The sequence below is a fragment of the Spermophilus citellus genome (assembly GCF_964194105.1).
Source record: "Spermophilus citellus genome assembly, chromosome: 17".
NCBI lineage: Eukaryota > Metazoa > Chordata > Mammalia > Rodentia > Sciuridae > Spermophilus > Spermophilus citellus.
Window position 1 is genome coordinate 50,998,655 of NC_138199.1, and position 16,463 is coordinate 51,015,117.

The window sequence follows — 16,463 nt, forward strand, 5'->3', positions numbered from 1 at the left end:
AGAGAGAGAGAGAGAGAGAAAGGAAAGAAAGATACTGCCCCCACCCACTGTTCCAAATAGTGTTGACTGTCTTCACTATTACAATTCAACTCTGATAGCCTGCAAGAAAGGTTCAGATGCAACTTCTATATCCTTATAGAAAGAGGTTCAGTAGCTGTCTCCTCAGATCTCCTCAGATGTCAGCATGGCTCACTCCCTTGCCTGCTTCCATCCTTTATTCAAGTATCTTTCTTTCTTTTGCAGGGGTGAGGGATCAGGGTCTCACTAAGTTGCTTAGGGTATCACAGTTGCTGAGGCTGGCCTCAAACTTACAATCCTTCTGCCTCAGCCTCCCAAGTCCCCGGGGAATACAGGTGTGTGCCACCATGCCTGGTGATATCAAGTATCTTTCTTGAAGGCTCTCTCAGATGCATAATAAAAATGGCATTCTGCCTCTCTTCTCATCCACTCACATTCCTGATTCCCATTCTTGCTCTATTTTCCTTTTAAAAAATATCTATTGATTGATTGCAGTTCTAGGGAATCAAACCTACAGCCTTATACAGCCTTGATTTTCTGGGGTCTAAGTCTACAAGCATTGTACCACTGAGCTACATCCACAGTTCTTGCACACTGGTAATCCCAGAAACTCTGGAAGCTGAGTCAGGAGGATCATAAGTTCAAGGTCAGCCTTGGTAACTTAGCAAGACTCTGTCTCTAAATTTAAAAATAAAAAGGGTTGGGAATGTAACTCAGTAGTAGAACATCCTAAATTCAATCCCCAGTACAAAAAAAAAAAAAAAAAAAAAAAAAAAAAAAAAGGACCTGTTAATGCCAAGCCTGTGAGAGGCACCAGGGATTCCGTAGAGAAAAAGACAGGCACATTATCTTTGTGCTCCCAGGCCTCAAAGTCTGGAGGGGAGAAGGACATATGTACTTATAAAGAAATTAGGAAAACTTATATGGAACCATGCACAGTGGCACACACCTGTAATCTCAGTGGATTGGGAGGCCGAGACAGGAGGATCACGAGTTCAAAGCCAGCCTCAGCAATTTAGTGAGGTACTAAGCAACTCAGTGAGACCTGTCTCTAAATATAAAATACAAAATAGGGCTGGAGATGTGACTCTGTGGTTGAATGCCCCTGAATTTAATTCTTGGTACCAAAAAAAGAAAAAGATTATATTGAGATTGAGAGAAGTACATGAAAGAAAAATGTAGGGTACTGAGAGAATGAGACAGGATGGACTATCAAGTTAGATACAGTCACTGTCAAAGGGGTCCTTTCTGTGACTTTTTTTTTTTTTTTTTTTTTTTTTGGTGGCACTGGAAATTAAACCCGGAGGGGGGGGAGAGAGAGAGAGAGAGAGAGAGAGAGAGAGAGAGAGAGAGAGAGAGAGAGAGAATTTTAAAATATTTATTTTTTAGTTATTGGTGGACATAACATCTTTGTATGTGGTGCTGAGGATCGAACCCGGGCCGCACGCCTGCCAGGCGAGCGTGCTACCGCTTGAGCCACATCCCCAGCCCTTAAGCCCAAATTTAAAGAAGAGAAAACCCCATTGAACAGCTCTTTGGGATGAGTGAATGTGATACCTAATATAAGAGTCCTTGAAGGGGGGCTGGGGATGTGGCTCAAGCTGTAGCGCGCTCGCCTGGCATGCGTGCGGCCCAGGTTCAATTCTCAGCACCACATACCAACAAAGATGTTGTGTCCACCGAGAACTAAAAAATAAATATTAAAATTCTCTTTCCCTCTCTCACTCTCTCTTAAAAAAAAAAAAAGAGTCCTTGAAGGAAAGAACAGGAAGAAACTTTTAGTCTAAAGTGTGGGTTCCCTCCCCACCCAAAAAAAAGTCACACAGCCTGGGTCCCTCTTTCCTCAACATTGCTTGTGTTAGATAAGTTTTGAAAGCGGTTGGTGTAAAAGGCACTCCTGGTGTTGCTCCAGGTGAGTGCCTAAGTACAATTCATTTTGCTTCACTGGGTGTGAACCGCCCACTGGCCAGAGTATCATGAAATAAGCATTTGTCCTCTGGTAGACTTCCAGAAAACCAAACATATTGCAAAGCCTGGTGCCACAGCAGAAGGAGCATTTCTGCATCTGTCCTGCTAGGGTCTCATCTGTGCTTCATTTGTGTCTTGAGAGATTTCTGGGAAGGTGCCTGGGACCATGGATCCCCAAATAGTGTGAGGAGAAAGGGAAAGCCTCTTTTCAGTAGATGAGTCTCTACTGAGCTGTTGCCATCAGCTCTCACTGAACCTGTCCTGAGATCCAAAGGGAGACCTGCATCGTTGTCCCGATGATACCAACCAGGGGTCTAGAGACCAAAGTGGGATCCACCTGCTTACTGCTGGCCCCAGGACAGTCTGCGGTACCCGTGCAGGAGGCAGGAAGCAGGAAGAGAGACTGGTCCCTGGCCCACCTGAGGGCGCCGAGCTCTGTCTGGGGGCTTCAAGGAGCAGAAAACAGGAGAGCCGGAGAGAGAAAAGTTGGTGGACCGCAGCTCAGTAGAGACTGGGTTGTGGGCGCAAGGCTGCGAGGGCTCGAAGGGAGGGCAAGGAGGGTAAGAGGAGGAAGGGGCAGCGAGGGAGGCAGCGCCACGCACTAGAGCTGGCGGAGGGGAGGCGCAGGCGGCGCCCCGGGGGGCGGCCCGCGGGCGGGCGCGGGGCGGGGCGGCGGGCGGCGCTGTCAGTGCGAGGCGGCGAGAGGAATGCAGCGGCCCGAGGCCTGGCCACGTCCGCACCCGGGGGAGGGGGCCGCGGCTGCCCAGGCCGGGGGCCCGACGTCGCCCGCTGGAGCCGGGGAGCCCTCGGGGCTGCGGGTACGGAGCAGGCGGGCGCGGGGCGCGGGCGGCGGGGGAGCGAGGAGGGAGACAGCCAACTCACGACTGGCGGCGGGAACTTTGTGCCACCAATGACCAGCCCTGGGGAAGGGACCCGGGCCCAGGGAGGGGAGGAAATTTTCGTTCTGGCCCGGAGGCCTGTCCCCAGTCGGCCGGCCGGCGCGGAGTGGAAGTTGTAGGGGAACTCGGAGCAGTGATGGGGATTGACTGGGGGCGGGGACGGTGTAGGGATTCCGTTGGGAGGGGTGAGGGGTGGGGGACGAGTGGGCCGGGACTGAGTTTCCGTCGCCCGTGGGTGATGGCTGTGCTTCTGGAGCTTGGGCCAGCTGGACGGAGGAGGCTCGGCGCCGCTGTCCCCCTGGCCTAGGTTCTGTGATACACTCCGACTCGGGCTCTGGAGCAGTCAGTGCATGACAGAACTTGGGCCAGGTAGGACTTTCTGCACCCAGCAGGCACAGCGCCCACCCAGGGCCTGTAGTGGAACATCTGTCTGGGAGTGGAGTGGGCCCATGTGGCACAGGGTTGGGCTGGAACCAGCTATGGACTGGAGGCTGGGGTCGCTGGAGCCTGAGGATGTATTCCTAGGGCCCGCAAATCCTATAGCCCATACCCGGGTGTCCACCTTGAGACAGGGGACAAACGGAGCTTTCCTCCCCGGTGTCAGTTACAGGAACCTTCCCTCTACACCATCAAGGCTGTTTTCATCCTAGATAATGATGGGCGACGGCTGCTGGCCAAGGTAACCCTCACTCGTTGGGACTCTGAACACACAGTAATACAGCCCCGAGAACAGAGGTCTCCACCCAACACCCAGTTGACTCCCTATATCTGGAGAGACTCTACTGTGGTCCCTGTGGTGCACAGCAGCTTCGTTTAGACCCTTCCAGAGGTCATTCTGTCCACCCTCCTGCCTTGTCAAGCTGCTGACCTTGACTATAGGGGGCATCTCTGTTTCTACTTATGCTGCCTGCCTTGTCTTATCATCCTTCCACTGACCAGCTGGACCCTGGGCATGGGAAGTTTCCTCCCAAGAGGTCAGTGGAGTATTCAGCCTGGGGCCAAGGAGTCCTAGTCCCTAAACTAAATAAGGGACTTCCACTTTTGTTCTGCAAGTATGAAGGAATTAGTATAAGGATTTAGAACCAGGTGGGATTTTAGAAATCATATAATCCAAATCTTTTAATTTCACAGATGCGGAAAATGAGATGTACAGATGCTAAATGAGTTGCCTGAGGTCTTATTATTAATATTGTAACAGAGATCCAAACTCAGGTTTTTTTTTTTTTCCCAGTATTGGGAATTGAACCTACCTAAGAGCACTTTACCATTGAGTTTTTATTTTTCCCCAGTCTTTTTTATTTTTTATTTTGAGACAGGATCTCACTAAGTTGCCTAGGGCCTAGCCTAGCCAAGTTGCTGAGTTGAGGGAGGCTTTGAACTTATGATCCTCCTTCCTCATCCTCCCAAGTTCAAACTTGATTTTTGTTTTATTTATTTATTTATTTATTTTTACTAGGGATTGAACTCAGGGGCACTTGACCACTGAGCCTCATCTCTAGCCTTATTCTGTATTTTATTTAGAGACAGGGTCTCACTGAGTTGCTTAGCACCTTGCCATTGCTGAGGCTGGCTTTGAACTCTTGATCTTCCTGCCTTAGCCTCCTGAGGCACTGGGATTATAGACATTCACCACTGTTCCCACCTCAGACTCAATGTTGATTTAAAGCTCAGGGTGGCTTTTCTCTGGACACCTATTCAGTTATTTGGTATTCATCCTATGAACATGGCCTGGGTAAATCAAACTAGGATAATCCAAAAAGAAATTTCTACTATTGACACAATTAGCTGGAATAGAACTATAGCATCTAAATTAGCTATGAAATGCATTACAAATTTTTCATTTGTTTGAGGCTGAATTTTTTTTGTTTTCATAGCATTCAAATGAATTTGTTCATGATAGCAGGAGCCAGCAGGGAGACTGCTAACTTGCCTGCAGAGTACAAAGTGGCAAAATTTACATCCAGAAAATTGAAAGCTGAGCTAACCACACCTTGCCCTGGCAGATGGCCAAAGTGGATCAGCAATGCTAAAGCCTCCAGGGCTGCCTGCCCAGTAGACCCATCCATGTTACAGACTAAGAAATTGAGTCAGGGGGAGAGGCTTACCAAACTTAAACAAAACAAAATTAAAAAAAAAAACACATTGATTTAGTTATGGAACATGTGCTAGGAACTTCTCACTAGGTATTGAATCTTGTCTGAAGCCAGATGATCATTGGTATTGAATATCAGCTATAACCCTTACCACCTTGAGATATTGGAAAGCCCCCCCCCCCTTTATGGTGGTACTGGGGATTGAACCCAGGGGTGATTTTACCACTGAACTACATTTTAGTACATTTTTAAAATATATTTTTTAGTTGTTGATGGGCCTTATGATTTATTTATATATATTATATTTATATATGGAACTGAGAATGGAACCCAGTGCCTTACCTATGCCAGGCAAGTGCTCTACCACTGAGCTACAACCACAGCCCTCCAATACTTTTTTATTTTGAGACAGGATCTCCCTAAGTTGCCCAGGCTGACCTCAAACTTGCAATTCTCCTGCCTCAGCCTCCCCAGTAGCTGAGATGATGGGCTTGTACCACTGCGCCTGGTTTCTGACTTTCTCATGCCCCAGTTTCCTTATCTATAACTTAGCTGTATCTATGCTGGTTATTGTTTAGGGAAGACTCCTGACTTTGCCTACTTCTGTAGGCTCAGGTTAGTGTCAAAACAGTGTGACTTTAGTGACAATATTTAGGCTGGGGATGTAGTAGGTAAAGCACTTGCCTAGCATGTATAAAGCCCTGGCTTCAATCCCCAGCACAGCAAAGAAAGAAAGAAACCAGGGGGCTGGGGATGTGGCTCAAGCGGTAGTGCGCTTGCTTGGCATGCGTGCGGCCCAGGTTCGACCCTCAGCACCACATACAAACAAAGATGTTGTGTCCGCCGAGAACTAGAAAATAAATATTAAAAATTCTCTCTCCTCTCTCTCTCTCTCTCTCTCTCTCTCTCTCTCTCTCTCTCTCTCTCTCTCTCTCCCCTCTCTCACTCTCTCTTTAAAAAAAAAAAAAAAGAAAAGAAAGAAAGAAACCAGGAAGGGGAGTCCAAAGAACCCTCAATAGTCTCTATTTTTTCTTTTTTTTGGGGGGGGAGGGGTTACCAGGAATTGAATTCAGGGGTACTTGACCACTGAGCTGCATCCCCAGCCCTATTTTGTATTTTATTTAGAGACAGGGTCTCACTGAGTTGCTTAGCGCCTTGCTGTTTCTGAGGCTGGCTTTGAACTCATGATCCTCCTGCCTCAGCCTCCCAAGCTGCTGGGATGACAGGTGTGCACCACTGTGCCCTGCTATTTTGTCTTTCTTTATTTAGAATTTGCTTATGGGAACTAGGGTGCATTCAGGCATGGAGGATCATGAAAGGGAAACATGGCATGGCAGCAGGGTCCCACAGGGTCTGTCCACATCTCCTGCTCCCCACCCAGGAAGGAACGAGGCTTTGTGGAATGTTTTTTTGCCCCTTGTTCTTGTTCTCACAGTATTATGATGACACATTCCCATCCATGAAGGAGCAGATGGTTTTTGAGAAAAATGTCTTCAACAAGACCAGTAGGACTGAGAGTAAGTGTCCACCTCTTCCTTCTCCAGAACTCAAGAACACTGCTGTTCATCGCCTTCTGCGTCTCCACACACATCTGTCCCTGTCCCAGCCTTCCGTACCCACAGGCCATTACCTTCTCTCCTAAAGCTGTCCATTGTCCCCTTGTCCGCTGTTCTCACTCCCTTCATCCAGGAACCCTCACTCTCCACACCCACCTCCCAGCACAGCCAGATCTCTCCACTGAGGAGGCCAACTGTGTTGTGGCACCCCGAACTTGGACCTGTTCTCAGGGAATGGCATATGGTAGAGGGTGGATGGGAAGTCAACCTTGAACAGAGTTTGCTGACTCCTTAGCATGAGGCTGTCCCTAGAAATATAGCATTGGTGGGACCAAGGACACAGAGCAGCCTAAGGGTAGTGTCACTGATTCTGGTCTTTCATGGGCTCTTTGGGAGGGGAAGAGGAAAATAGAGGAAGAGACACAGAGTAGGAACTGGGAGGAGGGGCCACGTTGTTACCAGGCCAAGGTGACCAGAGCTAAAAGCCCTTCCACCTCTAGGTGAGATCGCATTTTTCGGGGGCATGACCATCGTCTACAAGAGCAGCATTGACCTCTTCCTGTATGTGGTGGGCTCATCCCATGAGAACGAGGTGAGTTCAGGAAGTTGGGGTGACAAGGTCTGGCTTGGAGTCTTGGGTGGAGGTGGGTTCTGGAGGCTCACCCTTGGTATCCCTCCTCTAGGTCTTGAGGTAGGGAGGGGCAGCCAAAATGGTTCTTTCTGAGATGATATGTATCTATAATGCCCCTTGAGTTCCTTTGGAACCAGAAATGAAGTCATCAAACCCTCTGCAGGGAGCCATTGATTCTTTCTTAACTAGAGAAGCAGACATTCAGTGTCCCCCAGTTCAGACCCAGGGAAGTTGCCTGTTAGGTCAAACTACAGTCAGCCTCTAGCCGAGTACTGGCAGACAAGGGAGGGCTGCCCACTGCGGCCTACATGGTGGGCTCGGAGGTCTCCTTTGAGACTCTGGGCTCAGCTGTCTTCTTTTCCTCCTCCCACATCTGCCTTCCCTCAGCTGATGCTCATGTCTGTTCTCACCTGCCTGTTTGAGTCTCTGAGCCACATGTTAAGGTGAGTGAGATTCTCTGCCCTCCAGGACCCCAGCCCCTAGGCCTTGGTTGTCCCAGAGGCAGGGTCCTTCCTCTCTGCTTTCCTCCTGAAATCCCTGCAAGCCCAGGACTAGAACCAGAGCATCTTTCACCAAGGCCCCTGACTTTTACCTGACCACTGTGGTGCCACCCAGAGCAGAGCCACATGCAGGGTATAGTCCACAATTGAGTCTCCACATGCTATGTGAGTGCCTGAGGTCATGAGTGTTAATATCATAACAGAGATCCAAACTCAGGGTTTTTGTCTTGAAGCTCCAGGTGGTTTTCCCAGCACCTCTATTCTGTTATCTGATCTCTGTGACCTGGGTAAACCAAACTAGGATAATTGAAAAATAAACAGGCACAGGTGACACAAATTAACCACAGCAGTGTGGGAGCACCTAAACCAGCTATGAAGTGCACTGGAGCTCCCATGGTGGGCATGTGGATTTCAGTGCCCAAAGTGAGGGAGGCTGGGCAAGGTGGGGCTTCGGGAAGCAGACCTACTCTGTGCTCAAGAGTCCTTCACACAGGGGCTGGGGTTGTGGCCCAGTAATAGAGAGAGCACTTGACTGGCATGTGTGAGGCCCTAGGTTCAATCCTCAGCACCACATAAATTAAATAAATAAAGGTATTGTGTCTATCTACAACTAAAAAGTATATTAAAAAAAAAAAAAAGAATCCTTTGCACAGGCTCTGCCCTCAGAGCCCTTAACATTCTCCTTCTTGTCCTTATTGGGGAGAGGGGTGGTCATCGAGGCAGTCTTTAGAGAGAGAGGGTCTGCCTCGCCTAGATAGAGACTCAGTTTGGTTTCTGCTGGCCTTGGGGAAGCTCAAGAGCTTGTGTCTACCCTCAGGAAGAATGTGGAGAAGCGCTGGTTGCTGGAGAACATGGATGGAGCCTTCTTGGTGCTGGATGAGATTGTGGATGGCGGGTGAGGAAAGGCTGGAGAGAAGAGGGAAGGGCTGGGGATACTCACAGCAAGAGGGTCTTTGTGGGCCATCATCAAGATTGCTCCCAGTACATTGTCAGGCTCTCTGGCCAACTCTCACTCGCTTCCCCCAACATATGCCCAGTGATCCCACGCACCCAACCTTTCCCCTTAATCCCACCTCACTCCTAAGGATGGAGGTTGATGTCAGTGTTAGCCAAAGTCAAGCCAAATAAGAAAGTTACCTAGCTGAGGCTGTAGCTCAATGGTAGAGTACTTGCCGCCTAGCATGTGCATGGCTCTGGATTCCATCCCCAGCACTGAACACCAAAAAAAAAAAAAAAAAAAAAAAAAAAAAAAAAAAAAAGGTGATGCTTGCCAGAAATCCCAGGAATTTGGGAGGTTGAGGCAGGAGGGTCACAGGTTCAAGACCAGCCTCAGCAAATTAGTGAGGTCCTAGGCAACTTACTAAGGCCCTATCTCAAAATAAATAAAAAGGTCTGGGGGTCTAACTAAAAAAAGAGAGAGAGAGAGAGAGTATCCTGATATCAACCTATGGCAGATGGTTAATAGGCAGGGTTTAGGGAAATCCATTTTGATCTCCAGGGTCCAGAAGAAGCATAGACATTTGTTTCTCTGGAAGGATTTCAGATGGTCTACTAGACCCCATCCATTCCCCTTTCAGAGCTCCATTCGACACAGCTAGACGCATGACCTGGGCCAGTTACTCATTCTACTGAGCCTTACTTTCCCTGTCTTTAAAATGGGATGGTGAGGAAACTAAGGTCATAGGTTTATAGGGACCAAAGAAGATGATGCACATGAAGCTCATTTGGTGAGTGTTGTCTCCTGTTGCTGTGCCAATGAGCCCAGGAACCCTTATGAGAAGAGTTAGTTAGTGGCTTTCCCCTAATGGGAAGAGGGGACCATAATCAGGGAGAAAAAGAAGTTCTGACTCTAGGGCAAAGGATAACAGAAAATTCTTAAAACAAACAGTCCCAGAGATTATGTTCTTCCCAAGGCACAGTCCCACCCTTCCTGGGGGTCGGGGCTATAGTTCCTGGAAATGCCTCCCTCCCCCTGTGACTATTGCCTGCCTGCTATACTGCTCCACCTTGTGCTGATTGCTGGGACCTAAATGTGACTGGAGGTAGACTAGGTTTTGTGGAGCTGAAAGTGTATAGATTGTGGCCTGAGTATAAGCTCCTTAAGTTCCCCAGGATCTGCCACTGCCGAGCTCACCTTCCTGTCAGGGAAAACCAGGAAGCACCTACCAGGGAGGTGGCCCCTGAGCGAATGCTCTGCCTTTATGGATTCCAACACCTCTGGCTAGAGATCCTGGGAAGAAGCTTCTGGGAAATGTTTATTTCCATTGGTTTGGTAAAAAAGAAAACCAAACTTCTGCCCTGGAGGAGCTTTACCAGGTAAGAAGGAACACTCAGTGGCTGCATCTCTGTACCACCACAGTGGCGAGCCCTCCTACCCCATGCACCCTGCACACTACCACAAACAGTTCCTTAGCACCTCCAGTGCCTCATGAGTGTCCGTCCCTTGGCTGAGAAAAGCCTTAATATTTAGGTCTATCAGAAGAAATGGTAGATTCTGATTTTTAGATTCCATTTCTCTCATGTTCAGCATGACCCATGGCATGAAATAATAGTGAGATAAGAGAGGAATCTCCCCCAAGGGCCTCCCTTTTTTTCACTGTAGCTTAGTCTTTCTACAGGGAATTCATCCCTAGACCCAGGTAGTGAAGTGAACTCTGAAGAGCTCTGAGTTTGTGAGTCCTTGCCTTTTTTTTTTTTTTTTTTTTTGTACTAGCGATTGAACCCAGGAGCACTTTACCAATGAGCCACCACATCTCCAGCCCTTTTTGTTTTTTATTTAGAGACAAAGTATTGCTAAGTTGCTTAGGGCCTGGCTAAGTTGCTGAGACTGGCTTAGAACTTGCAATTTCCTCCTGCCTCATCCTCCAAAGCAGCTGGGATGACAAGTGTGTGCCACCATGCCTGATAACACCTGATCATTCTAAATTGGTATGCCCCACTTCACAGTTATTGCCCAGTGATGACCAAGGGTATGAACCACAGTAGTTGAGGCAGAGCTGAGGGTCTTCTGTGTCGAGGGAGAGGTGTGACTTGAGGGTCATCCATGGGAAGGAGCCCTGGAGGGGAGATTCTACAGGTGGAAGAGAGGGAAGCTGCTTGTCTGGGAGAGGAGGCAGAGGAAAGAATCACATCTCCAATCCCCCGCACCCCCGGTTTTTCTCTCATCTTGCAGTGTGATTCTGGAAAGTGACCCTCAGCAAGTGATCCAGAAAGTGAATTTTAGGGTAAGTCTTCCCTCACCCCTCCTCACTACCATCTCTTCCAGGTTGCCCTTCCTGTCCGCCCACTTCCCATCTTCCCTGGGCATGGGTCTGCCAGGCCCCAGGTAGTGGAAGCCAGAGTTCCTCTGGCAGAGGCCATCCCCTGAGCCATTGCATTTGCTAGGGTCAGGGTGGGTGGGTGGCAGCTTGTTGCTAAGACAGATCTTCTTGTCCTCTCCTAAACAGGATCACAATCACCTCCCCACCCTCTCTCCTGGGAAGTATAGGCAGGGAAATATGTGAATCCTCAAAAGGATACCTGGTGGCTACCTTGGCCTTGAGATTGACTTGGCAAAGTGGACAGAATCTCCTTGCCTATTCTGACTTTCTTGTATCTTGAAGAAACCTTGCCTTCCATCTTCATTCCCCTTCACTCCCTCACCTTCCATGTACCATAGAAAGATCCCAGGGGTCTTGACTTCCAAATGACAGGCTGCAGGACTTCTGCTAACTAGAGATACAGGTGCAGTTCTGGACCACACTCACCACTGCTCTCTCAACCCCCAAGTCCCTCTCCTTCACCTCTCTGTCCCAACAACCTCACCATGGCCTAACCCCTCCCTTTGATTCTGCTTCCCTGCAGGCAGAAGACAGCAGCCTAACTGAACAGAGTGTGACCCAGGTAGGCCCCTGCATCTGCCTTTAATAGAAATGTGCTAAAAAAGAGAAGGAGAACTGAGGAACCCAGGGGATGCTATCAAGGCCAAGAGACCAGGGGTGCAGAAAGGAAGGGATTAAGCCATGATGGGCCATCTCTTAGAGTCAGTGGAGGCTGCCAGGTCTCTGGGGTAGGAGAGTTGCATAAAAGGGATGAAGGGACACTTTGTCATCTGCTCACTTGTCTGTTGGCCTGGTTCAATTGGATCAAACTTGAAATGAACTGCCTACCTTGGTGATGGCTGGGTCACTTGTCCCTCAGAGCAATGTGAGAGCTCAAACCCCAATGCTCCCCCAACTTGGAAAGGATACCAACTAGGAGTTTGCCTCTAAACCCCACCCTCACCATTTAGGCTCCTCACTGGGATTGTTAAGGGCCATTTATTTGTTTGGGGGTTTTGTTTTTTATTTGTCATGTTGAGAACTGAACCCAGGGTCTTGCACATGCTAGGTAAGTGCTCTAACACTCAGTTACATCGCCACCCTTCCCACCCCTCCCAGTTCTTTTTAAAATTTTATTTGTTTTGGACAGGATTTTGCTATATTATTAAGGCTGTCCTTGAACTTTTGATCCTCTTGCCTCAGCCTTCTGAGTAGCTGGGATTACAGGAGTGGACCACTATATCTGTCCAGCTCCTTTTTTTTTTCTTTTTTTCTTTTTTTGAGATGGGCTCTCCCTATGTTGTCACAGGCTGGTCTTAAACTCTTGGGTTCAAGCAATTCTTCTTCCTCAGTCTCCTGGAGCACATGGGCTATAGTCATGTGCTACTGCACCCAGCTTTGTTGAAGGACTCTTTTTTTTTTTTTTTGGTAGCAGGGATTAAACCCAAGGATGCTTAATCACTGAGTCACATCCCAGCTCTTTTTTTATTTTGAGAATAAGTGCTAAGCTGCTTAGGGCCTCGCCTCGATAAGTGGCTGAGGCTAGCCTTGAACCTATGATCCTCTTGTCTTAGCTTCCCAAATTGCTGGGATTATAGGCATGCACCACCATACCTAGCTGTTAAAGGACTCTTTTTTTTTTTTAATTAGTTGTTTGTTAAAGGACTCTTAAACTCATAAGATCTAACTCTCCCCGCTCATCACTTGTCACCTTGCCTCTGAAGGACCTGGCTAGGGAAAAGCCCACTCCCACCATACACCTACATGATCCTACTGGCTGACTTCCTTGACCTCTGTTCTGTCTGCTCACAGGTCCCTCTGCTCAGACTAATCCTGCTTCTGTGGAGCTTCATGCCCTGGCACTAACCACTCCTACTCTGGTGGCCCTACTGAGAAAGGCCTGTGCCCACCAATGGGGAGCCCCAGGTGTGGTGCCCATTTTTCTGCACTACTCTCAGCACTTCCTCTGCCCTCTGGTTCCCCATGTATCCTCATGGCCTGCTGGAATTAATGCAGTTGCATGGCAATTTTCTGGGCAGAAGAGGTTGGAGGCAATAAGCAGAGCAGATGAGAAAATAAGTGCTCCTATGAGGCATCTCAGGTTGTCCTACCTTAACACCTAATGTTGGGTGACCTAGGGCAAGTTACTCAACCTCTCTGTATAACATAATAAAAGGACCTCTTCAGAGAGTTATTCAGAGAGTTAATCAAACAGGGTACTACAAGGAAAGCTCCCATAGCTTCTAGTGAGCCATACATGCTCAGCAAATAACCATTACCACTTTTCCAGAGGGCCAAAGAATGAAGACAAAGCACTTTTTTTTAGATGTTGATGGGCCTTTATTTTATTCCTTTATTTATATGTAGTGCTAAGAATCAAACCCAGGGGCTGGGGATGTAGCTCAAGCAGTAGCGCGCTCGCCTGGCATGCATGTGGCCCGGGTTCGATCCTCAGCATCACATACAAAGATGTTGTGTCTGCCAATAACTAAAAAATAAAAATATTAAAAAAAAGAGAATCAAACCCAGTGCCTCACACATGCTAGGCAAGTGCTCTATCATTGAGCCACAACCCCAGCCCAAAGACAAAGCACTTTTAATGAAATTCTTGAGTGAAAAGGAAAGTGCAGGTAGTGAAATAGGGAATACAAATGAAGAGAAATTTAGATTCCCCTAGGAGAATAAGAGGAACCCCAACATGCCCCAGAGAGTTGCAGGAGGAAGAGAGATACACAGAGTAGAATCTACCTTCTTTTAAGGAAAAGAGGCTTAATGACTTGAGAGACAATCTGAAGGACACCTGGGGACCCTGCTGTATTGGCATTGGGTATTCACAGTGCTACAGATTTGTGTACATACTGGACCCAGAATGCTTCCTCAGAAGGTGGCCAAGGCAGGGTCTGGCCCACCCTTTTCCAGCTGTGCCACATCAGCCGTGGACTGGGTGGAGTTGAGAACACACTGCTAGCCCAGACCAGAGCTAGTGGGTTGCTGAGGTGTCAGGTGACTAAGCCCAGTATCTGGGGACAGGAATTCTCATGGCATGGCATGGGGGAGGTAGGGGCCACTGCCACATTCAGGGTTACAGATGCAGGAACCAGAGAGCTGGGCAGGGTTGGGCCTGAGGTGGGAGCTGACTGCTGCCAGTTGGACCTGCCCTATCCTTTCTGCCTTGATGTCTGGCCCCAGACAGAGAAGAGCTGCTGCCACCTAGTGACCAAGGTTGCAGGGGGCGGCTGGGGACCCTGTAGAACTTTTCACTGCCAGTTTAAAGGTATTTGACATTCTCCCCACTTCTTTCTCTCAACCTCCTACACCCCATCCCAGGTTCTCCAGTCTGCCAAGGAACAAATTAAATGGTCGTTACTGAAATGAAGGCTCTGGATTCAAGGCTTCCTTCCCCAAGAGAACCATTTCCCCATTCCTAGCAAAAGCCCAAGGGGCAGAAGAAACCCTTCTGCCTTCCCAGGCCTCCCTCAGAACTGACCCTTGAGGAATTGGGCGAGGGATTCTGAGAAGCAAAGGGTTGGCCCCTGCTCGGTTACCCCTTCTCAGCGCCCTGGCCTGCCCTGGGCCATGGGAACCAGCTGAGCTGCTTTGCTCAGAACTTCTCCTAGACTTTTGGAGTCAGGGCCCTAATAAATCTGCTTTGTCTCCTGCCAAGGGTCTCCTCCTTTCTTGGCCTGGGAGGGGTGTGTGTGTTCAGACAAGCGCTTCTGGGCTTTCTGCGGCTCCTCTTGGGTACATGAGGCACATCTTCAAGATATCCAGACCCGGGGCGGATGTATCCTGTACTTGCTTGTTTGGGAAGAGAACGGGTCACCGGAAAGGGACTATTTAGTATAGTAAGGGGATGCATCACTGATACCCCGGGGTATCATACGCAGCGGGCGGGGCTGGGTCTGACTGTGTAACACGGTGAGAGTGACAGCGGCAGGAATGACGCATACTCTGAGAAAGAGCAAAAGATGGTACCCCCACTTTTTGTGTGCGGTGCACACCGCGCAGCTCCGCTGGAGATTCCAAGTCATTTTTTCCATTCCTGGCTTCCAAAAAGGGAATAGGGCTTCCTCTGACAAACTGAGAAACAGCATGGCTGTTTTTCTTGGCATGCCGGGGACCGCGGAATTCCTACTGTGGCAAACAGCCTGGGCACTAGAGCCGGGCAAGCTTGCTGGCTCCGACCGAATGCCGGGGGCGAGGACGCATCGGCAAGAACCCGGTGTGTGTGTGTGTGTGTGTGTGTGTGTGTGTGTGTTTTCCGTGTCCAGAGCACCTGGTGCTCTCTAAGCCTGTGAAGAATTGGGGATCCAGAGGGGAGAGGACGAAAAGGGATTTCCAGGGCCAAACTGGAAGGATGGTGATGGACAACCTTTCTGGGCAACTTTCCTTCTCTGTCCCGGTCCCAGAACCTGTGGTTTCTCCTGGTCTTTCTTCGATGCGTGCACTTCCTGCGTTCCTGTACTATCATACCGAGGCCGCCTCCGGCTGTATCCCAAGGCAGCTAGTTTCCCTCCAGCCTTTGCAGGCTGCAGCGGTTTAGTCCCACGCCCCGCCCTTGGAGGAGCCTGGCTTGGTGGGAAGCCCCGCCCCAGGACAGCATCCGCAATCCTACAGCGGCACCTAGAGGGAAAAACGCGAAACGTGCTCCTGCTGGTCTTTTGCCCTAACTCCTCCCCTAGGTCTTGACAGACCCTTGCTCTGGGTTGGTCTCAAACACAAGCAACAGGGCGTTGCCCTAGCAACCAGCACGCGTGACCCACCCTGTGAGTTTTGCACCAGCGTGGGTACAAGAATTTCCGCCAGCTGCTAAAGAAAGAGACTAGACTCGGGTGTCGATAGAAGCGGTCCCTGTGGTTGTCACGTCCTACACTATTTATATTGGATTCGATGATTTCTGTAATTTGAGAAAAATGGCAAAGATACAGCAGTGCAAACATATGCATTGTAAAACTGTGCACCAACCCTTTCCAGTAAATAATGTAAAAAGTCAACTCTAAAGGCGGGGACTGGAGGAGTATGCAATTAAACTGGAGCTCAGGGACCAGAGCGGCGACAGGAAAGAAGAAATTCTCCAGAAATACTTTGGCAAATATGAGGCCACACCCAGTGTTTGGCTCCATCCACCACCCCTAAGCGACCACAAAGACGGGAAGGGCAAGTCGCTTCCTGGCAACCCGTCCCGGGCCCTGCAATTTCAATTGTACAGAAACGGGAATGGAAAAGGACAGTCAAAAGACTGGCACTTCACGCAAACTGTCTAGCCGAATCCTGTGAACAACACAGTGTCTTCACCGTTTTACTCAGGGGGCCATTGAGGTTCTGAAAACCTCAAGGGTTTGTGGCAGATTCTGCAGAACCAGGCCGGTGGGGCACTGCTAGGGACAGGTGGTTTTCCCGCGCGCCTTGCCTTCGGGCTATGGGAACCCCTTGCCCATCCAGGGACTGCTCTGGGTTAAGAGGAGGGAGCCGAGGGGGCATGGTAGGATGGAAAGGCGA

General features: G+C 49.2%; 1 protein-coding gene across 3 annotated transcripts; it reads left to right on the plus strand.

Annotated features, from left to right (window-relative positions):
- Positions 1-2,646: 2,646 nt before the first annotated feature.
- COPZ2 (COPI coat complex subunit zeta 2) lies at positions 2,647-14,627 on the plus strand. 3 transcript variants are annotated; one of them, XM_081271107.1, is made up of 9 exons: positions 2,647-2,804; positions 3,490-3,564; positions 6,414-6,495; positions 7,035-7,126; positions 7,553-7,608; positions 8,483-8,560; positions 10,838-10,889; positions 11,509-11,547; positions 14,292-14,627. In XM_081271107.1, exons 1-9 carry the CDS (start codon positions 2,694-2,696, stop codon positions 14,337-14,339), a joined length of 633 nt encoding a protein of 210 aa, XP_081127233.1. In that variant the 5' UTR covers positions 2,647-2,693; the 3' UTR covers positions 14,340-14,627. The 3 variants fall into 3 exon arrangements, with proteins under 3 accessions (XP_081127233.1, XP_081127235.1, XP_081127234.1); XM_081271109.1 differs by lacking the exon at positions 11,509-11,547; XM_081271108.1 differs by lacking the exons at positions 10,838-10,889; positions 11,509-11,547; positions 14,292-14,627 and adding an exon at positions 9,770-9,909.
- Positions 14,628-16,463: the final 1,836 nt, after the last annotated feature.